Raw genomic sequence first — 24,384 nt, 5'->3', positions numbered from 1 at the left:
ACCAAGGAACTTGTACTTCATTCTGGATGATGACTCAGAAAAGGCTTTGAGGGAAGTGAAGGATAATGGTAGTTTTAGGTTTTAGGTAGTGTTTTTGGTAGATCTCTCAGATAAGATTGGAAAGGAAAGTTGTAGGGGGAAAAAACAGAGACAAGGATACCACCTGGAAGGTCATCATATTTATCCAAGTGAGAGTGATGGTAGCTTGGATTGTAAGTTATTGGTAATGGGGATGGAGAGGAGAAAGAGAATAAATTTTGAATATATTTAGGTTGTAAAAATCAAATCACCTGAGATTGCTAATTGTGTGATTGCCATGACAGATAAAATTGGAAAATGAGGTAAAAAATGTGTAGAAGTGAGTGTCCTGGAGAGGGATAAAGAGAAGGGTATGGGGACCTATTTAAATGAGGTACCCAAGGGATGTCTGGGAGGAGATAGATGTCTGGCAGGTATGAAGTAGGCATTTTTGGAGCTTGGAGTAGTGGTGTAAGTTGACAATCCAGGATCATTTATGGGGAATCAGTACATAGATGGTTAAATTGATGGGAGTGGATGAGTTTATTCAGAACTGAGTGTGAAGCATGAGAAGAAATGCTGGTTGCGGCAAGACCATTGGAGAGCCATGATAGGCAAGCTGGCAAAGAGCCTAAGAAGGAAGAGTCTGAAGGGAAAAGGGACCATTAAGGCAATGAGATAGTCTAGAAGCTAAGTTGGAGAGGAGAACAGAAGGAAGGAAGGATATGTGGAGTCACATGTCACATGCAAGGTAAAGACTGAAGGGTCTCCATTGGCCTTATCAATCAGAATACCCCTGTGGACCTTACAATGAATTAGTTCACTTGGGTGGTGAAGGCAGATACCAGGTTGTCATGGATGAGGAAGACATGGAGAGTATAGACAATTCGTTGAGGAAGCTTGGATGATGAGGAGAAGTGAAATAGGCAATAAAACGTAGAGAAGCAAAGATTAGGGAAGACATTTTAGATATTTTAGGGATGTTCTAAGGCAGTGTTTCTTAACCCAGCAAAGATGGAGAAAGTCTGCCCTCCTTTGGCAAAGGCTTGAGACGTTTTAGGTTATCATAACTGGGGGAAGGCATTACTGGCATCTAGGCTGGGGATGCCGCTGAACCTTCTACAATACAGGGAAGAAAACAAATCCAAACCCATTGCCGTTGAGTCAATTCCGACTTATAGCAACCCTGTGGTGTAGTGATTAAGAGCTATGGCTGCTAACCAAAAGGTTGGCAGTTCAAATCCACCAGGCGCTCCTTGGAAACTCTATGGGGCAGTTCTACTCTCTCTGTACGATAGGGTTGCAGTGCAGGGGAGAGCCCCACAAGGAAGAATTATTTGGCTTGAAATGTCTGTATTAAGAGATCCTCTTCTCAGGGGACATAGCTTTTGGGGAGAGAGAGAGTGAAAGTGGGGCAGTTGTTGCAGCACAGTGCCCCAGAAGATGGTGAGAGGTGAATCAAGAACACAAATGAAGCAATTGATCTTGAACAGGAGAAGCTGAAGCAAAGAATGGTTACCGAGTTAGAAATTGGAGCACCGGCTGTGGCTGCCGTCAAGTTCACGCTGGGTGGCATTATTTTGTCTGTTGAAGTAGGAGGCAAGAGCATCAGTCTCTTGGAGATGAGAGTTCTGTGCAGGGCAGACTTGTGGAGAGTGGGAAGGGTGGGAGGATGATTGATAGGTGACTGAGGGGTCCTACTAAGGCTGTAGATCATGGATTTGTAGTGGCCCTAGCCCTTGGGGTCTGTAAGTTTCTCAAGGCACAAAGATTCCATATATGAGAAAACATACGGTAGAACTGATAAGAAACCCTTACAGCAGATGTGTAGGAGAAAGGGGGAGAGAGTTGAAGACACTACTTGGAGCACTTCACCTGCTAGACTAAGCTTGGGTTGAGTAGTAAAGGAGGGCAGAGGCTTTATATTGACCCTTTAAAACTATATCTACCTTGAGCATTATGCTATTTTAAGAAACTATCTCTATGGGATTAAATTGACAACATAACTCAAAAGATTAGGAACCTTAAAGGGTAGTGAGTTTATGTTAATGGGGGAAGAACAACTCAGAAAAGGACGGTGAGAATGGTTGTACAATTTGAAGAATATAATCAGTGTCACTAAATTGTACATATAGAAAGTGTTGAATTGGCATATGTTTTACCGTGTATGTTCTGGAAAAAATTACAAAATAAATACAGTTAAAGTATTGACAACAGCCACTTGAAAGAGTAGATAGGAAGCTTAGGTGGGAGTGAGTTGTGGGAGGAGAGCAGTTCAGAAAAGGAGAGTGAGAATGGCTGTACAACGTGAAGAAGGTAACAATTGTCACTGAGTTGTACATGGAGAAGTTGTTGAACTGGTGTATGTTCTGCCGTGTATATGCTCAATAGCAGCAACAAAAGAGAAAATAAATGATAATAATGACTGTATTCCCAAAAGCTTTTCATTGAGTCCACCCTCCTAAGTATGTGTAGGATTAAGAGTTACAGCAGCTTTGTGTTGCAGAGTCTAAACACTGTTGTGTCTTTCCCTGGAGTTTATTTTGCCTAAGAAAGATGCTTTCAATTCATTTATTGAATTGGAATAACTGATAACATGTTTCATCGTTCATTGTAGTCCGTCCCTTTAGATTTCGCTTTCGTCTTATCCCCTTTTGTAACAACAGTTCTGAAAAGTGATCTTCAGTCCTGGTGTTTTAAGATCCATCTCAAAAAGTGACTTTGACTCTAGGTCACCAAAAAGTTCAGGGAGTAAAATGTGACAGAGGCATCTCAGACAGCTTTAAAGCAAGAATTCCTTTCATTAAATTACTATGTGTAGGATATATAATGATTCAGGGAAAGAAGTAGCATATATCAGTGAACTTTTGGGATTCCAGAGGCTTTCTTTTCATGGGGTTCTGAATGAAGGCTTATCCCAGGATACCACGCATGCCCCTCTTTTAATTCTGAATGACAAAGTTCCCCTGGGATCTTACACATGTAGCCCAGGCACGTATTCACAAATGCGCCTGTTACTGAAGATCAAGCAAAGTGTTTCCTTCCATTTACCGTGGTACATGGTCACTCACAAATCACACTTTATGGCATGGGTCTAAAATTCAAAGGCCTTACAGTTACACACTGATATTGAGAGTGGTATAGAAAAGCTGGCATGGCTATTCAGTTGGAATCATTAATATCTAGCATGGTAATTTTAGCATCTAAAACTAGGTCCGGCCTAGCAGGTGGTCTTTTAAGAGTATCATTTTATTGTACCTGGTGTGACGTGGTCAAGGCAGCCCTTTTGGGCGAAAAGGGTGGCTACCTTCTCCCTCAGCCTGGCAAGAGGCCTCGGGTATCTGCAAATGTGTTCATAGACTAGCAGGGGGCTGGGCCCATCAGCTGTTACCACAGCTTCTGTTTACACTTGGAACAATAGCCGTGTGCCAGGGCAGTAATTATTGGTTGATTTTCATTCTAAAATCAGCGTCCTAATAATTTGTCATAACACCACCTTGAATGGCTATGACGTTACCTGCAACAGAGAGGAAGCCACCCAAGAAGGTTCCTTTTTATTTTGGCATGCAGTCTACATTGGTAAATAGTATAATTAAAATCTCATTTGCAGGTTGTTCAAAAAAGGTTATTTTTGTGTGAGGATGCCCTTTGTTTTCTTAATACCAGGAGCTGTAAATTAGAGAAAGGAGGAAAAAAAAGTTAGTTGGCAAGTAGAGGTCCTCACTGTCTGTGCTGCTTTGGAAAGCCTCCCTTATTCCTGGGGCTGAGATAATGTGTTTCTCTAGGAAGGCATGCATAATCTGCCCTGAAATGAGCTGGTACCAGGGTCTGCACAGCCTCGGGATACAAATTAGGGACTTGCTGTTTGAAAATTAATCCAACGGAAAAGTGTTTCCAGAATATTCCACTAGTGAGTATTCCACTAGTGTTACCTTGTGTCTGTAGGTTCAAGTGTTACCCCACTTCTTCTACCAGGAGAGGTGGAATTGAAAGGAACATTGGTGTAGATAACTCTGATGCCTTTCAGAAAATGGGAACAAAAGCATCAGCCAGAGCATAATGGATTTCAGTGAAGAAAGGGATGGGACTTCCTCCCCCTCCTCCAGTCCTTCTCTAAATTTGTGGAGTGTCTGTATTTCGGTTCACAGACAGTGAGAATGAGACATTCTCCTCCTTAGATTTAACCTGCTGTCATGGAAATGCTGATAGGGTTGTTCTACTGAGATGCAGCTTGGAAAAATAGAGCAAGGTTTGCGTTATTGCATTACATTTGCTTCCATCCAGAGCTCATTTTATTAAAGTTCTTTAAGGGCTTATTTTCATCTTCTAAAGCAAAAAAGGATGCCCTACTCTCTATTTCTATGCCAGGCTCCAATTAATGTCAACTCGAATTTTCTGGGTGGACAGGGCTGGTCCCTGGCCCTGGATGATCAGCTATTATTATCAGTCCTTGCTTCTACATGACTTTTTACATCCCTAGCATAGAACCAGTTGTCATGCTTTCCATCTTTTGTAACCCCAAATAGCTCACTGGGTAGAATTTGCCAATGGGTGGGTGAGGGGCCATTGCTTGAGAATGCTAAAATCATTCACTATGAGTAAAACTCTGGGAGACATCTTAGGGACAGGCATATCCACCTCACATGCATGAATGCAGATTCTTTCTCTTGACACTGAAAATGAATTTTGATTGGATTTTTGCAAAGCTGGATTTAATATGTGAAATAAATACCATTCTATTGTTTGCTACATGTATCCAATTGGAAGGACACCAGAAACAAGTACTTTTAATAGCCTACAAAATGATATTGGTGCTAATGGTTACCTAATATTGAATAAGAATATTTGGAAGCTTGTGAATCATTGCCACATACTTCCGGCTTAGAGCTTTGGGTCTACAGAGAAATTAATTTAAAAGAATAATAACTCTAAGTGTAGTGGATGATATCTGGAGGGGAGAAACATCCCTAAAATTTCCATATAACCAAAATAATTGTACTCCTTTAAAATGTATTAAATGCCTATGATGTAAGCCTTTATAAACATAGGATGTGACTTGGCAAGGCATTGGTCTCCATGTGAATAATGCTGGTATATGTGTGTGTATATATATATATACGCACACACACATTAAATTTTTGTTGTTGAAGATATACACAGCAGAACATACACCAATTCAATTTTGACATGTACAGTTCAGTGACATTGATTATATTCTTTGAGCTATACAACCATTCTTACCCTCCTTTTCTGGAATGTTCCTCACCCATTCACATAAACTCATTACCCCCTAAGTTTCCTATTCAAATATCTATATATTTTAATCACCATTTTGTTCTAAAACCATACTGGCATATAGGCAAGTCAATTTTTTTTTTTTTTTTTAGTTTACATTTTCCATTGTTTATTATCTTCTACCTCTGTACTTACAAACAAATGGTAGTAGCTAAGAAGACCCTAAAATACACCTTGAGTGCCAAGGCAGTATGTTGAAATAATCAAAATTTTAAGAGCCCCATCATTGGAAACATTTAAAAGTCAAAATACTTTTTATTTTAAACATATGATTAATGATAATTTTCTTTAGGAAATACTATCATATTTCTTCTAACAGTCTCTATTGAACAATAGTAGTGTTGCCTTTGCAATCAAACTCAGTCGGCTGGTTTTTTCATGGCATTTTGTTTTATACAAAACACTTTTGTTAGTTATCAAAACAGTGTATCTGCCAAGATGCTATTTTGTCTATAAACAAAGTTTTTTACGATAACAATTCTAAATTTTTTCTCTAACTACACGTCAACATCATTTTAATCTGTTTCACACCTCACTGAAAGTGTAAACACACACACACACACCCTCTGTGTTATATCTACTGGGGAATGATATTTTAGGTACTTTCACTTCCCAAAGTGCTTGGCCAACTAAACGAGTGTGAAATGATGAAAAATTGTGGTCACTCCATGATCTCAGGGAACATCTAGCTCAATTGGCATGACATAGTTTATAAAGAATATGTTCCATCTACATTCTACTTTGATGAGTAGTGTTTGGGGTCTTAAAAGCCTGTGAGCGGCCATCTAGGATACTCCACTGGTCTTACCCCTTCAGGAGCAAGGAAGAATGAAGAAAACTAAAGACACAAGGGAAAGGTTAGTCCAAAGGACTAATGGACCACACCTACCATGGCTTCTACCAAACTGAGTCCAGTACAACTAGATAGTGCTCGGCTACCACCATTGACTGCTCTGACAGGGATCGCAGTAGAGGGTCCCTGACAGAGCTGGGGAAAAATATAGAAGAATTCTAACTCAAAAAGAAAGACTGGACTTGCTGGTCTGACAGAGACTGGAGAAATCCTGAGATTATGGCCCCCTGGGCACCCTTTCAGCTCAGTAATAAGATCAGTTCTGAGGTTCACCCTTCAGCCAAAGATTGAGCAGGCCCATGGAACAAAACAAGACTAAAGGGGCACACCAGCCCTGGGGCAGGGACTAGAAGGCAGGAGGGAACAGGAAAGGTGGTAATGGGGAACGCAGGGTTGAGAAGGGAGAATGTTGACATATCGTGGGGTTCTTAACCAATGCCATAGAACAATGTGTGTACTAACAGTTTGATGAGAAACTAGTTTGTTCTGTAAACTTTCATCTAAAGCTCAATTAAAAAGTAAATAAAAAGGAAAAAGAAAAATCATGGTCACTTTCTTCCTGGACAATGGATCTGACTTAGCAGAAATGATAAAGCCATTTGTCAGTAGTGGTAGCACCTCGCGTTGGTCGAGGACAGAAGTTCTAATAACTCATAGTGACTCAAATCCTTGCAGGCATACCATCCTACCAGTAGATTTTCTCTTTGTGTGACTGATTTCCTACTGGTGTCTAAAGTGAAGCCACTGCAGCTCATCACTCCACTTCCTGTTAAAAAATAATAAAACAGAATTCACAGTGGATACTTTCAAAATGTCTCAGAGGAGAAGTAGTAGGGTTGCTCTTCTGGAGTTTGGGAACATAAAATAAGTCTTTTTTTTTTTTTTTTTTCCGTTTTTTTGGCACCTCAGTTATCTCTGGTCTCATGCTTCTTTTCAAATAAGCCAATTACCTTTCCTGTGTGATCCAATTTACAGGTACATGATAAGCAGCAGGTTAGAATGAAGAATAAATGATTACTTTTAATGATGATCAGCACATCTGATGTGATAAATTATGATTTAAGAGTCAGTTAGCTGGGTATGATATAAATGAACCTGCTTTGAAAACTAACTCTCCAAAAAGATGCTAAAGGGTCGTATAGCTTCTCTCTCTCTTTTTGTCAAATACAGTGTTTGTGTTCAATATCCTTGTAAGTATATTAACATTTAGAGGAAATATGAAAAATTTAGTGTCATTTTGTCTGTCTCCACTGTATGAGTCTGGGAGATTGTGTGTAATGTGTGGTTTTTGTCAGTTTCAGTGTAAAGCCCTTTATTACTCTTTTGAATGAAACAGATGCACACTTGGTGAATTTTGAATGTATAAATAGGTAACAAGCAGACACAGAAGCTTGGAGTGGAAAACTGTACTGGTGGTAATATGTTTTCTTTAAGAATGCGTGATTTTTGCGTAAGCACTGGTAAAAATGATCCCACGGATTGTGTCTAAGAGGGATTCCAGACCACTCTCACACCTTCCAGAAATTAATGTCACTAAACCAGTGGTAACTATGATCTTCTTATACCACAACAGTTGGCTATTTTACGAAGCACGTCAGTAGTTCATGGATGTTTATGGCCTAGAAGCACGGAACATTAGGGGATCATTTATTTTGGTTATAATGGCCAGTAGCTGTATATGAAACGGACCAGTTTTGGTGGTGAAACCATACAGCTTTCACTGCTATGAAACACATATTTTTGACTCAGGCATGAATATACCTTGAGATAGGCCAATGGCCACAAAACCTTGGAGCATAGCATTGTTGTTCTCTTGCTCTGACCACTGTTGTCTCCTTGTGAAGGGTCCTAATGTAATACGTACGTATGCTTGTGTGTGAAGAAGCAGAATCTGGAGCAGTGTTCAGTTTTGGAGTGTGAAGTAATCCCAGGCAAGATCAGAGGTGACGAAGGCAGGTGACAGGCAAGTCCTATGATAGCAATTGAGACGGAGGGTTATCTGTTCTAGAGCTGAGAAGATTGATTAGCTGTGCTAATGATAATTACAGTGTTTGCTGGTTGTACACTGTAGGCCAGACATTGTGCTAAATGTTTGACATCTCATCTCATTTAACCTTTACAGCAGCATTATAAGACAGGTACTGTTAATTAACTTGGTTTTATACATGGGAGATGGACGCTTAGAGAAACTATATCATTCGTTCAAGGTTATTCCTGAAAGTGGCAGGTAAGGACTCCGAGATTCTTGATTCATGCTAGATCACTTTATATTGTATTTTCCGTCTTATTTGTATGTTTTTGTTAAGTGTTCCTATTTCTAATAATACTGGACAAATGACTTAAAAAACCCATTGTCATCAAGTCAATTCCAATTCATAGGGACCCCATGAGACAGAGTGGAACTGCCCCATATGGTTTCCAAGGAGCAGCTGGTGGATTCGAACTGGTGACCTTTTGGTTAGCAGCCTAACGCTTAACCACTGTGCCAACAGGGCCCCAGTCTTTAAAATTTTTTCAGTGGAAGGTCTTGTGAAGTAAGCAAAGAGAAAATATAAGCTTTCTTGAAGAGGGGAGAGATCTAAATGGAAGTCAACTGTGTATTTTCTAGGTCAACCAGAGTTCTCAGCAAATGCTAACTGAATTCAATTTCTGCTAAATATGCATAGGAGACCCTTCAGTTAAGAAAAAAAAAGCTCAATTGGAGCTATTAAGAATAAAAACAAAGTTGAAACATTTTTACTATTTTGCATTCTTTATATTTTGTGCTTCCATTATCCACATTGGAGCCCTGGTGGTGCAGTGGTTGAGGGCTCAACTGCTAACCAAAAAGTTGGCAGTTGAATCCACCAGCCATTTCTTGGAAACCCTATGTGGCAGTTCTCCTTTGTGCAACAGGGTCTCTATGAGTTGGAATAGACTAGATGGAAATGGGTTTGGTTTTGGTTTGATTTTTATCCACATTAATTGTAAACATATGATAATTGTTATACAAATATAAGACTTGATTTGTTGATAGACATAAAATAGAAGTTTTCACATAGGGCTCAGGGAAGTCATTGAGATGCAACATATCTTCATTATTATATTAGGAATTTATTTAACTAATATGAATTGACTAACTTACATGAAATCTCATCTCCAAAATCTGTCAGAATAATTTGTAAGATAAAAATGGGAATTCCAGCACACTTAATTGTGCTCATGAGGAACCTTTACATAGATCAAGAGGCGGTTGTTCGGACAGAACAAGGGGATACTGATTGGTTTAAAGTCAGGAAAGGTGTGCGACAGGGTTGTATTCTTTCACCATACCTATTCAATATGTATGCTGAGCAAATAATCCGAGAAGCTGGACTATATGAAGAATGGGGCATCAGGATTGGAGGAAGACTTATTAACAACCTGCGTTATGCAGATGACACAACCTTGCTTGCTGAAAGTGAAGAGGATTTGAAGCACTTACTAATGAAGATCAAAGACCACAGCCTTCAGTTTGGATGGCACCTCAATGTAAAGAAAACAAAAATCCTCACAACTGGACCAATGAGCAACATCATGATAAACGGAGAAAAGATTGAAGTTGTCAAGGATTTCATTTTACTTGGCTCCACAATCAACAGCCATGGAAGCAGCAGTCAAGAAATCAAAAGATGAATTGCATCCAGTAAATTTGCTGCAAAGGACCTCTTTAAGGTGTTGAAGAGCAAAGATGTCACCTTGAAGACTAAGGTGCGCCTGACCCAAGCCATGGTATTTTCAATCGCATTATATGCATGTGAAAGCTGGGAAAGCTGGACAATGAATAAGGAAGAACAAAGAAGTGATGCCTTTGAATTGTGGTGTTGGCGAAGACTATTGAATATACCATGGACTGCCAGAAGAATGAACAAATCTGTCTTGGAAGAAGTACAACCAGAATGCTCCTTAGAAGCAAGGATGGCGAGACTGCATCTTACTTACTTTGGACATGTTGTCAGGAGGGATCAGCCCCTGGAGAAGGACATCATGCATGGCAGAGTACAGGGTCATTGGAAAAGATGAAGACCCTCAACAAGTAGATTGACGCAGTGGCTGCAACAATGAGCTCAAGCATAACAACGATTGTAAGGATGGTGCAGGACCAGGCAGTGTTTTATTCTGTTTTGCATAGGGTCGCTATGAGTTGGAACCGACTCAACAGCACCTAACAACAACAACAACAAAATGGACTTGAATGCCTTGACCATTTTACATTAAAAATCATTTTCTATAAGATGTAAGTGCTAATTTTCAATAGTTTCACTTTCTAGTTTTTTTTTTTTTCTACCACCATTTTCCACTTTCTTCATTGACCTTTAAATACTTACCACTAAGTATGCCCTTTCACTGTTTTTTCACACAAGGAGAAATGGAAGAGGCAGGTTCTGGGGAGGATTTGTTTGAGGGCTGGATTCTCCAGTGCCTTCCTCAAAACTGATCTTCCTTTGACCTCCATTTCAACTTCCATCTGCCCTATTTAGCTAAAACCCAAACCAAACCCATTGCCATAGAGTTGATTCAGACTCACGGCAACGACACTATAGGACAGAGTAGAACTGCCCATAGGGTTTCCAAGACTGTAAAGCTTCATGGAAGTGGACTGCCACATCTTTTTCCCATGGAGCAGCGGGTGGGTTTGAACCACTGACCTTTCGATTATCAGCCAAGCACTTTAACCATTGCACCACCAAGGCTCTACTGTTTAGCTAGAAAGGTTAAAAATTGAATGAAAAACAAAGTGATAATTTTCAATTTGCTTTAGCAATGATCCAGTTAATTGGATGCTCTGATATACTACTGATAAGAATATATGCATTATTTTTTAAAGCATAGTATAATAATATGTATCAAAAGCCTTAAAAATGTACAGACCGTTTGATCGAGTAATTTTACATGTAGGAATGAATCTTGCAATCAGAATTTTACGTATAGCAGTGATTATTCATAGGAACTATGTATGTGTGCAAAGATATAATTTCAAGAATGATCACTGAAATATTTTTTTATAATATGGAAAAACTGGAACCAACCTAAATATCTAATGGTAAAATAAAATATGTCTATATTCTTCATGCAGCCCTGGTGGCGCAGTGCTTAAGAGCCAAAAGATCAGCAGTGAAAATCCACCAGCCACTCCCTGGAAACCCTATGGGGCAGCTCTACTCTGTCCTATAGGGTTGCTATGAGTTGGAATTGACTCAAAGGCACCAGTTATGGTTTTTGGTTTTATATTATTCATTATGTAAAAATTATGTTAAATTTAAATATTTATTGACATAAAATATATTTATAATATTTTTTAAGTAAAATGCTGATTATCAAATAACATTTTAATTCCCTTTTCTGGGTAAAAAATATTTTCTGTTAAATGAGTGAGTATAGAAAGTTCTTAAAAAATATTCGTCATGGTTACTTATCCAAGCTTTAGAATGTTTTGAAATATTTCCTTTTAATTTGTTTTCTAATTTATGTGTAAATGAACATGTACAATCAGAACAATTAAGCCATTTTACTTAAAAATAAAAAATGACAGGGAAGAGGAGAGCTCCGTGGTACCAGTGAAGCGGCATGTTATTCAGAAAAGAATGAGGTCCACTGCGTTGTATTATACTTCACCTGAACTCAAGTCTTGTAATGGGTTGCATAAATCTGTGACATAGCTATACTACCTTTTACCACCATAGGCCTGGCATAGATTCATAGTTTTCCACTGTACTATATCAGTGTTTTACAATGTCAATATGTATTCCATGAAATTTGCACTTTCCAGCTCGTATACCAAGCTATAAGCAAATGTAGGTTAAGTGTAATTCAAATAGAAGCACAGCAAACATGGTTACAATGTTATTATCTATCCTAAATACTCAAAAGTATATATACAAGGATTAGAGGGTCCAGCACCTTGGTGAGCCTCTACTAAGCCTTTATCCATCTGCATTGAATACCTACTATGTGCTGGACACGATTAAGAATTACGGGTCTTCAGAGATGACCAGAGCATTTATGCACTTGTTAAGGTTTTCATGTGAAGAGAGAGAAAACACACGTGCATTGAACCGCTGACCTTTCGGTTAGTGTCCGAGCACTTAACCACTGTGTCACCAGGGCTCCTTCTTATAAAACGTAGTCTGTTGTAACTCTTAAGATAGATAAAGAAAGTGTGATAAGGGAGTTGAAAGGAGTGTGGATTATATTCAGATGGGAGGATCAAAGAAGGCTTTGTGGAATTTCCATTCTGGTTGAAAAATGAGTACTATAAATTCAAAAGTGGGGAGAAGGCATTTTGTACAAGGCAACAGCATGTGCCAAGGCAATGAGGTGAGTAATTTTAGGTTCTTGAAGGGCAGTAGCAGGGAACACAGTTGGGTAAATAGGTTGGTAGCAATTGGAAAGATCTTAAAGGCCAAATAAGACTTACAGCTTTATTTTGCAGCAGTGAGCTATGAAAGCTTGTTCATTTATTTATATTTTGAGTAGACATAAGTTGTAATCATAAATGCATTTAAAAACAAAATAGAACTCAGAGAGCAAGAAGAGAAGGGAATGACAAGGATCCACAGCAATGTGTAATACTGACTATGGAAATAAAAACCTGAAATGAGGCCGTCTGGTTGGGATGGCACCAATATTAGTCAGTGATTCCCAGTCCTGAATGAACGTTGGGATCCTCTGGGAATTAAATGCCAGTGCCCTACGCCATCTACCAATCTGCTCTTTTAATTGGTTTGGGAAGGGTCCAAGCACCGATAATATTTTTAAGGTCCCCAGATGATTCTAACATGTAGCTAAAATAGAGAGTCACTGCCATTATTATTAGATAATGAAAAAGAGAGGGCATGAAATATTAGAATCAATAATAGTTGATTGGTTGTGAGGGTGAAGAATAAGGAGACAAAGAGGAAGTAGAGGCTGCAAGGCTGGTGTTTGGGAGAATGAGAGAACCACAAACAGAAATGGACACTTTGTTGAGGAAGCATCAATTTAAGACCTCTGTCTTAATCCTCTAGTGGTGCTATAACAGAAATACCATGAGAAGATGGCTTTAACAAAGACAAATTTATTCTCCCACTGTCTAGTGGGCTACAAGTCCGAATTCAGGGCATCAGCTCTCTGTTGGCTCTGGAGGAAGGTCCTTGTCATCGGCCCTCCCTTAGTCTGGGAGCATCTCGGCGCAGGAACCGCAGGTCCAAAGTACACGCTCTGCTCCAGGCGCTTCTTTCTTGGTGGTGTGAGGTCCCCTGTCTCTCTGCTTGCTTCTCTCTTTTATATCTCAAAAGAAATCGTCTTAAGACACTATCTCATCTTACAGATCTTATCAATATAACTGCCACTAATCCATTTTATTACATCATAGTGATGGGATTTACAACACATAGGGAAATCACATCAGATGACAAAATGACCTAGCTCAGTTGATAGATATTTTTGGGGGACACAATTTAATCCATAACAACCTCTATCGTCTCCTCTCATGTGTCCAGGAAGTTGTACTGCTATCTCAGGCACACTGTCGTCACTATATCCTTGTTGTCAGCTGCCTTAGAATTGGTCCCTGACTCATGTCAACTCCATGCACAATGGAATTAGACCGCTGTGATACATAGGGTTTTCCTTGGCTGATTTTCAGAACTAGATTGCTTGGCCTTTCTTCATAGCCTTAGTCTTGGAAGCTCTGCTGAAATTTGTTCAGCATCACAACAACACACAAGTTTCCACTGACAGACAGGTGGTGGCTTTACTTGAGGAGCCTTGGTTGGAATCAAACCCTGGACTCCACCATGAAAGGTGAGAATTCTGTCACTGTAGCACCTCTGCTCTCACAACACCCCTACCTACCCCAGAAAAAATCAGATGAATGATGACAAAAAATAACATCCCAACAAACTCTGGCCACTTGCCATGTTTGGGCAGTGGCAAAAGGATGTACAGCGTCAGGGAGGAAATGTATCACTTTGTGGTAGCTCTTTCTCCCAATTCCTTCAGGTTCAGCCAGTGCCTCTGGCAGCACCCCTAACACTGCTGTGTGTTCTCCTTTCCCATCTCAGCCAAGACACCCTGTTCCTAAGCTTCTGACCCCTCACTCGGTGCTTCCAGAGGAAGAAAGATCATATATGAGCTTCACAGACATCTCATACATTCTACAGATGCCTTTTAAGCAAAATGAAAAAAAAAAAAAAAAAGTATAAGCCAAAGCGAAGACTGCATGTTTGGGGAAGAAGTGGATTTTTAAAGATAGGACTGCCAGCATTCGTATTGAAATTCCCTGCTTCTCTCCCTTACTATCATTTAATAGCATTATTAACCTTTCCCTTTCAAGTTTTTAAGTACATTATTATGACAAATATCCCTTTAAAAACAAAGCTCTCTATTTAAGGAAATGTTAATCACCTAAAAGAAACAAAGCCGATTAGATACATGCTGTTGGGTTTGTTCCCCAAGAGACGTATTTCCTTGAGGTCCGTAAAAGCAGCTTATTCATTAGAATTAAATTAGACAGACGGTACTCTCATTTCTGCTCTTCACGTTTGTGGCCTGTAGTCCTTTCTCTGAATCTGTGTTAGTGACTCTCAGCCAGCCATGTTACTGCAAACCTGAGTTGTCTTCTTAACTATTAAGCATAAATTCCTTTCGTTCGTGGATGTAACTAGTAGATGTCATTGGTTCTCTCCATTAATGTCTAGCTCTACTTAAGGCAGTTACCGAAGGGAGGGTTTTGTTTTTTTAGAGCAGTTTGCTAAGGACAGTGAAAGGCAGTTTGCTGGTCTTGGTTGGTCCTCTCTCCCACATAGCCATAAGCATGGATGGAGCCTATTGCCCTGTCTTCACAGAGTCTGGCAATGTGAAATGTGATATGGCAACAAAATGTTACAACCATTAAGTTCAACAAAGTATTACAACCATTAAACATGCAAAGCTCCTGTGTGTTGGTTACATTTTAGGAAGTAATCTAACTTTTTAGAACAATCGTTCAGCACCCTATGCGTCCTCTTGAACTGGGTAGGAGATAATAATCAACTCGATTCCTGGAGCTACTGTCTGCCCTGTGAATGCATCCGGAGAATGCACAGTCCTTGCAAACAGCCAGGGAGCATGACTGACATGTTCTAGAATATCAGCCATGCCTCTGTTCTGACTCATGTGCATGTTTATCTTCTCGACTTTCCATTTGGAAAATAGACTTTCTGGGTCTCGCAGTAATTTGACCTCTGCAGTGCTCAGCATTAGTTTAATAAAGGATCATGCTCTTCACTTGTCAAAACTAGCTTGAGCAGAAATGGATTTTGCAAAGCACAGGGTTGACAGGTGCGGGCGGGGGGTGGCAATGGCGGTTAACTACAGTGATACGGAATTGCGCCTTTCTAAATAGCGGCAGCTGGGGAGTTCTAATGCCTTTCTCCCCATCTTTATGCCCTTAATATTTTGTTTTTCTGTAGACCAAGAATGACACTGTTGGTTGTAAGTCATGGCACAGAAAATAGGGATTTTCATTTGTCAGAACTGAGGCTGATGTATCGTGTGCTTCTTTCGTAGAAGTTTGTGTGTTGTTTGGGTTCTCTTGCCTTTCTCCCCATCTTCAGAACAGACTTAAATTTTGGCAGTATTCATGGCAAAATCAGGCAGGAGATTCATTTTGTTCCTTTCTTAAGTTGAAATATAGAGAAGGGGAAAGTGGTGATGTGTATTGTTACCCTCCTCGGAGAATAAACATTTTTGCTTTGCATTTTCTTGACTTAAGCATTGTTAGAGTTATTACATTTAGTCTCCTCTCTCTCGCTTACCTTTCCCTTGCCTGGCTGACTGGCATTGACAGCATCAGGTCTGAGAGATTAACCAGCCAAGAAGATTATTTATGTAACCGACATGCTTACCGGAAGGATTTACTTTCATATCTAGAATCTTAACCTTGTGTCCTAGAATGATGACATTCCCTGTTTCTGTGGTTTGCATTTTGTGGGCAGGTTTAGAAAAGTTGACATCAGATCATGTGATAAAGTCATGATTTTGTATTTTTATTTTTGCATCTGGGAAGGCAAAACAAATATTAAGTCCTTCATATTAAAAACAAACAAAACCATTTTGGGTATAAGCACCTGAAATACCTTGCGTTTTAGTGTAGTATGATCAATTCCATTGCTTGTTTTTAAAAAATAAAATGAAGGACCCTTTTAAGGATGCTTTTTTGAAGAGTACTGAGTCACTAGGATGGTGAGTAGTAGGCTTCAGGAAGACAGGGTCTTAGGTCCCGAAATAGGACCCAATTGGTTATTTTTAGAAATCCTCTATATGTCAATGGATGAAATATATTACCTGACTTTCCCATGAGAAATAAAATTCCTACAGTAACATCCAGGTCATGTTTTTGGTGGCTAATAGCATGAGAACTTCAATGTATGACAGAAAATGAAGATAATTAAGAAACACATCTGGAAAATATAGGAATGGTAACCCTACCGCATCTCTGAGTGTATGGGAATTTGCCTTCTTTCCTTTCCATTTAGAAATAAGATTTCTGTGTTTAATATTAGTTTGACTTCTTTAATTTCCCCTCCCACACAGTTATTTCCAAATTATCTTTTTACCCTAGGCTCTTACAGTAGGGACCTATCAAAGGAAGCACTTGCCCAAGTAGTGTTGGCCATTTGCAAAGTTGCGGCATCTCACACTTTCTTCATTCTTTGGGAGGAGAGACTGGAAGCTATCCCTTAAAAAAAAAAAACCCAGTCCAGGGAAAAAGGCATCCTGCATTTTAGGTTTATTTAACTTGAGTATTATACCCTTGTTTTATGTCACAGCCCTTTACTCCCTTCACATATTCTTGCAAGAAATTTCAAACCAGGAAATTTTAAACAGGAAGCTGAGGTTGTTAAAATTGATTTTCACCGAGTCTTATCAATTTTTAATCTATAGACAGGAGAAGGAACGTACCCAAAAGTAGCAGTATCATAGCTTAATATTGTGGCAATACAGTGCATTTTATTTTCTAGGAATAGTCCCTAGGTATTTTAACTGCATAATTATAATTTCTATATTAGTTGCTGACAAGTGAGTGGTTATTATCAATTTGCTTTGTTTACAACAGTGGAATGAAACATTTAAACACTTGTAATATCTTCTTTGTTTGTTTCCAGAAGAGTGACATCAGTATACAATGTTTCTTATTCCTCCCAGTGTTACTCAATTTCAAATCAGTTTAAGTACTTCCCGCAGCTTCCGGTAATCATCTAGTTTGTACTGCTACCAAGAGATGTAGCAGAATGTGATATCTAGCAGGGCTGTTAGAACCGGCTTTCTTCTTCCTTAATATTTCCCAGGGAAAACTAGCCCCTGTGTTCCCACCAGTCCCACTATCACCAACAAGTTGAATTTGCTGATGAAGTAGAAACTCATCTCCCAGGTCTAGTGTTGTGTTTCTCCCTCTCTCTCTTCTCCTCCCCTTCCTTTATTGTGGAAATAAGATACTAAGCCAGAAAACTCTAAAACTGGAGAGGATCTCTCCATGATAATTTATTCCATATCTTATAAACTTGCAGCCAAAAAACAGGAAAGTTAGCCACAACCCACCCCTCCATGGCATTCCACATACATAGTGGTGGAGCTTAGATGGGAATCTGATTCCCTGACCAAAATGAAGTCATCAGATGGCCATGGAAGCATCATGTGGTGATGCGCGAACACTGCTGCGCTCTGTTGTTATTTTCTTCCCTCTTAGACTTTAAGGATTATTTTCAACATAAATGACAGTTGTAGTTATAGGGAGTCCCTCAGTTGTGCAAATGTTTAAGCTCTCAGGTGCCTTGGAAGAAAGGCCTGGCAGTCTATTTCCAAAGGGTCCCAGCCATTGAAGACCCTGCAGAGCCTACTTCTGACACATACAGGATTACCATGAGTTAGATCAACTTGACGGCAACCGGTTAGGTATGACATATAACTGAAAAACGATGAGAGCGGAAACTTGGGGACAGGAATAAGAACATAAAAAATGAACTGTAAAAGTAAAATGTCAACGCTGGGGTTTTAAACAAGATCCAATGATAACATTATTGTAAAACCTAAAGGATGTAAGAAAAATCTAAAAAAGCAGGGAAAATATTTGAAATACCTCCTCTCAAACCACTCTTCTAGCAATTTTTTTTTCTGGGCATTTTTTCTTTATTATCTGACATCCCTTACGTATTATTCTGTATTATGGTTTTGTAGCTTACCATTAAATGGGAACTATTTCTCATGTTATGATAAAAAGGCTTATAAATATAGCATTTACTGTTTGTTGAATATTCTATCATTATGCCATATTTTATTTCACAATCAGTTTCTATTCAATATTTAGGCTACTATAATTTTTGCTGAACAAATGACGTGGTGAATATGCTTGTTCACAAATACTTATCTACATTTTATATCTTTCTCTTCAGATACATTTCTAAGTTTGGAAATATGAGATAGAAAATAAGTAACTTTTTAAGAGGTGAATGTTAGGAACGTTTAAAGGAGATGAGAACATTGAAAAATCCTCTAATTTCCAGCTTTTTATCCTTACAAAATTTCACTCTACACTGTTCTTTAAAACATTCTTTACTCTGACTTTTGAGGCTTCTCGATTCAACTTCTTTTGTTCAGATTGTGGAGTTAAGTTTCAAATAAGGCAGCCCACAATATCTGGGTTAGAGAGTCATTTTAGCATCCGCCTGCCCTCATCTCTATTTCTGGCCAAACCGTCTAGTTCAGGGCTGTATTTCTTGTCTCTTTAAAGTTTCCTCGAATTTCTCTTAAATGTCACTAATTTTAATGGCTCAGTGGTGGCAGTGCTGCTTTCTGGCAATGTCCTGATAGCTGCATCAAAGCAAAGAACTCAAATTTTGCTCACTGTGATTGATGAGCTCATTTTGTTACAGAGGACAAATTGGATTTTTTTTTTTTTTTTAATACTGGTAATAAAAATTAATGTGTGATGTTGCTATTTGAATGTTACTGGATCTCTGCCTTAATACAGATTTTGGCAATAAAAGCACTAAGAGGTAACTTGACCAGAAAGCTACCTCCCTGCCCTTCAAACTGGCCTCAGAAGTTAAAGGCATGCTCCAAATTTCATAATTCTAGTACATTCGTGTATGGATGTAGATATGGGTGGAAGTAGGGTTGAGGACTATGGGAGAAGCAGCAGAAGTGGGGGAGTAAGAGTCCGTGTTTCAGCTTTCCATTTCATTGTGATGTTTATTTCTTTTATTTCAGCACCTCCAAGGTTTACACGAACTCCCGTGGATCAGACAGGGGTCTCTGGTGGAGTTGCCTCTTTCATTTGCCAAGCTTCAGGAGACCCAAGACCGAAAATCGTCTGGAACAAAAAGGGAAAGAAAGTCAGCAATCAGAGATTTGAGGTATTAGGTCCATTGTTCTGTTTCTCTGGGGGAAGAGTGTATTTTTAGCTTTTGGTTGTTGTTTTTAACTTGTTGGTTTTACTCTGATATAACTATGGCGTAGCAGTGGGCATTCTTTATGTTGTTTGTGATGGAAAACTCGACTCAAAATGGGTGTTTCAGAAAGGGCTTTTGGGGGTTCGAGTGGCTGGCTTTTGTCTCTCCTTGTTTCAGGGCTCAAATGGTGTTCCTAGGATCTATCTCTGCCAGCTTCAACCTCAGGCTGCTTCCCCTTAAGGTTGCAAGATGTAACCTCACATCCTTACACAACAAACCCTACAGGATGAGTGATAGCTTGTCTCTTCCAGAAGTTTCCTGTCTCATTGGCTCTTACTGAGTTACATGCCAATCCTGGATCCAATCTGTGTGGACAGATGGATGGTATCGGCTAATTAATTTAAGCCAAGCAAAATTTGTTTGTCTTACTAGGAATGGTGTCAGCCCCATGGCATAGAATGAGGGGACAGTGTTTTCCCAAAGGGAATTCAGGTTCCCGTTACCAAGAGGAAGGTATTGGAAGCTGAGCAGGGGATGGAGTTGTCCCCTACTGCCTGCACCTGTGTTTTGCAGGTAGCATGAACTTGAATGAGGTTTCCTTCCGTTTCTTCATGTAGAGCATTACACTGAAAGAACACACCCAAATAATTTGATATTATAGATACACTTACTGAAGAAATTGATTCTCTTCAGGAAAGCTCAGTGCATTGAACATGATGAAACGTAATTCAGAGATTATTTTTCAATGTATGTGAAGAGCCTGATGGTTTAGAAATTTGATCATTCCCGGGGGGGCTTGGAGGGGGAAGAGATAGTAATATACATAGAGAAGGCTTGGAAGAAGCCCACAATAACAAACCTATAATTTAAGACATGAAGAGGATAGCGTGATTCTTAGGGGTATCAAGACCCCCAAACTGCTCCAGATTATAAAACTCACCTTCTCACCTGATGGCCTGATTCACAATTTGGCAGATTAAAAGGCAATTAGGTGCAGTGGTTAAGAGCTTGGCTGCAGACCAAAAGGTCAGCAGTTTGAATCCACCAGCCACTCCTTGGGAACCCTATGGGGCAGCTCTACTCTGTCTTAAAGGGTTGCTGTGAGCTGGAATTCCCTGGACGACAACGAGATTAGTTAAAAGAAACACAGTGACTACACCATTCAGAACTGTCTGATTTTACTCATTGTTCACAAGTTCTCACAGAGCAATAGATGGCACAAATGCACAAAAACCTAATCAATTACACTGGTGAAACTTAACATCTGGGCTGTAGTTTACAAATGGTGTATTTTAAAATGGTACTTGTTTGAGAATCGAATAGAGTGATCTAAACATTTAATGGAAGAGTAATATTTTAAGTCATCTTTGGGAAATATTTTCTGCATCATGTCAAAAATAAGGCACGTGTTCATCTTTGGTATAGGTTTTTGGTTTAAATAAAATTGATTTATTTTGTCAAAGAGGAACTTGACATCATTCTTGGTAGTGATGATGGCTTCTTGAGGAAAATCTTGTAACAAAGATTAAATTATAACACTAAATAGTACATAATTCTTTTATTTTTTTATTTATTTTTATTTTTTAATTTTTATTAAGCATCAAGTGAACATTTACCATTCCAATCAGTCTGTCACATGTAGGTTTACATACATCTTACTCCCTTCTCCCACTTGCCCTCCCCCTATTGAGTCAGCCCTTACAGTCTCTCGTTTCGTGCCAATTTTGCCATCTTCCCTCTCTCTCTATCTTCCCATCCCCCCTCCAGTCAAGAGTTGCCAACACACTCTCCCGTGTCCACCTAATTTAATTAGCTCACTCTTCGTCAGTATCTCTCTCGCCTCCACTGACCAGTCCTTTTCATGCCTGATGATTTGTCTTCGGGGATGGTTCCTGTCCTGTGCTATCAGAAGTTCTGGGGAGCACTGTCTCCGGGATTCCCCCAGTCGCAATCATACCATTAGGTGTGGTCTTTTTATGAGAATTTGGGGTCTGTATCCCACTGGTCTCCTGCTCCCTCAGGAGTTGTCTGTTGTGTTCCCTGACAGGGCAGACATCGATTGTGGCCGGGCACCAACTAGTTCTTCTGGTCTCAGGATAATGTAGGTCTCTGGTTCAAGTGGCCCTTTCTGTCTCTTGGGTTCTTAGTTGTCGTGTGACCTTGCTGTTCTTCCTTTGCCTTTGCTCCCGGTGGGTTGAGACCAATTAATGTATTTTAGATGGCCGCTTGTTGGCATTTAGGACCCCAGGCGCCACAATTCAAAGTGGGATGCAGAGTGTTTTCATAATAGAATTGTTTTGCCCATTGATTTAGAAGTCCCCTCAAACCAAGTTCCCCAGACCCCAGCCCCTGCTTCGCTGACCTTTGAAGCTTTCATTTTATCTCGGAAACCTCTTTACTTTTAATCCAGTCCAATTAGGCTGACCTTCCTTGTTTTGAGTGTTGTCTTTCCCTTCACCCAAAGCAGTTCACATCTACAGATTGATCAATAAAAAGCTCTCTCCCTCCCTCCCTCCCTCCCTCCCCCCTTTGTAACCACAAAAGTATGTGTTCTTCTCCGTTTTTTCTATTTCTCAAGATCTTATAATAGTGGTCTTATACAATATTTGTCCTTTCGCAACTGACTCATTTCGCTCAGCATAATGCCTTCCAGATTCCTCCATGTTATGAAATGTTTCAGAGATTCGTCACTGTTCTTTATCGATGAGTAGTATTCCATTGTGTGAATATACCACAATTTATTTACCCATTCGTCTGTTGATGGACATCTTGGTTGCTTCCAGCTTTTTGCTATTGTAAACAGAGCTGCATAAACATGGGTGTGCATATATCTGTTTGTGTGAAGGCTCTTGTATCTTTAGGGTATATTCTGAGGAGTGGGATTTCTGGGTTGTATGGTAGTTCTATTTCTAACTGTTTAAGGTAACGCCAGATGGATTTCCAAAGTGGTTGTACCATTTTACAATCCCACCAGCAGTGTATGAGAGTTCCAATCTCTCCGCAGCCTCTCCAACATTTATTATTTTGTGTTTTTTGAATTAATGCCAGTCTAGTTGGTGTCAGATGGAATCTCATCATAGTTTTAATTTGCATTTCTCTAACGGCTAATGATCGAGAGCATTTTCTCATGTATCTGCTGGCTGCCTCAATAGCTTCCTTAGTGAAATGTGTGTTCATATCCTTTGCCCACTTCTTGATTGGGTTGTTTGTCTTTTTGTGGTTGAGTTTTGACAGAGTCAAGCAGATTTTAGAGATCAGGCGCTAGTCTGAGATGTCATAGCTGAATATTCTTTCCCAGTCTGTAGGTGGTCTTTTTACTCTTTTGGTGAAGTCTTTAGATGAGCATAGGTGTTTGATTTTTAGGAGCTCCCAGTTATCTGGTTTCTCTTCATCATTTTTGGTAATGTTTTGTATTCTGTTTATGCCCTGTATTAGGGCTCCTAGGGTAGATCCTATTTTTTCTTCCATGATTTTTATCGTTTTAGTCTTTATGTTTAGGTCTTTGATCCACTTGGAGTTAGTTTTTGTGCATGGTGTGAGGTATGGGTCCTGTTTCATTCTTTTGCAAATGGATATCCAGGTATGCCAGCACCATTTGTTAAAAAGACTATTGTTTCCCCAATTGACTGACACTGGTCCTTTGTCAAATATCAGCTGCTCATACATGGATGGATTTATATCTGGATTCTCAATTCTGTTCCATTGGTCTATGTGCCTGTTGTTGTACCAGTACCGGGCTGTTTTGACTACTGTAGCTATATAATAGGTTCTGAAATCAGGTAGGGTGAGGCCTCCCACTTTCTTCTTCTTTTTCAGTAATGTTTTGCTTATCCGGGGGTTCTTTCCTTTCCATATGAAATTAGTGATTTGTTTCTCTATTCCCTTAAAGTATGACATTGGTATTTGGATCGGAAGTGCGTTATAGGTATAAATGGCTTTTGGTAGAATAGACATTTTTACTATGTTAAGTCTTCCTATCCATGAGCAGGGTATGTTTTTCCACTTAAGTGTGTCCTTTTGAATTTCTTGTAGCAGAGTTTTATAGTTTTCTTTGTATAGGTCTTTTACATCCTTGGTAAGATTTATTCCTAAGTATTTTATCTTCTTGGGGGCTACTGTGAATGGTATTGATTTGGTTATTTCCTCTTCGGTGTTCTTTTTGTTGATGTAGAGGAATCCAAGTGATTTTTGTATGTTTATTTTATATCCTGAGACTCTTCCAAACTCTTCTATTAGTTTCAGTAGTTTTCTGGAGGATTTCTTAGGGTTTTCCATGTATACGATCATGTCATCTGCAAATAGTGATAGTTTTACTTCCTCCTTACCAATCTGGATACCCTTTATTTCTTTGTCTAGCCTAATTGCCCTGGCTAGGACTAGTACATAATTCTTAATGAGGATCATATAAACACATCCGGGGGAATTCATTTTCTTTACGCAAAGCACCTCCATCAAATAGTATCAAGTCTGGGGTAGAAAGTCTTCCGTGTCTGTAACGGCATATATACGTAGTTACGGACACATCTGGTTCCCCTAGTTTATACAACCCGTGAGAGCAGTGGGTGTGACTGGTTTTTCCCCTTCTTCTGTCCCCAGCCAAATGCAATGTCTGACCCCTAGTAGGTACCCAAAAAGACCCCAGTGAAATACATAATCAATTAAACAAACCAACAAACAAAAACGTTGCCGTGGTGTCACCTCCGATTTCCTGGTGACCCCGTGTGTGTCAGAGTAGAACTGTGCTGCATAGGATTTTCAGTGGCTGATTTTTTTGGAAGTAAATTGTCA

General features: G+C 39.5%; 1 protein-coding gene across 5 annotated transcripts in view; it reads left to right on the top strand.

Moving 5' to 3' along the window:
- Nucleotides 1-24,384, top strand: part of PTPRD (protein tyrosine phosphatase receptor type D) — a 591,083-nt gene that overhangs the window by 216,973 nt on the left and 349,726 nt on the right. For all 5 annotated transcript variants that reach the window (XM_049896355.1, XM_049896354.1, XM_049896353.1 and 2 more), the window contains exon 3: nucleotides 19,415-19,560. In XM_049896355.1, the coding sequence (XP_049752312.1) occupies nucleotides 19,415-19,560 (146 nt within the window). The remainder of the gene's footprint in view (nucleotides 1-19,414; nucleotides 19,561-24,384) is intronic.

This window comes from Elephas maximus, chromosome 9 (genome assembly GCF_024166365.1).
Source record: "Elephas maximus indicus isolate mEleMax1 chromosome 9, mEleMax1 primary haplotype, whole genome shotgun sequence".
NCBI lineage: Eukaryota > Metazoa > Chordata > Mammalia > Proboscidea > Elephantidae > Elephas > Elephas maximus.
The sequence above is the reverse complement of the archived record's forward strand: the minus strand, read 5'-3'. Positions and strand labels throughout refer to the sequence as shown.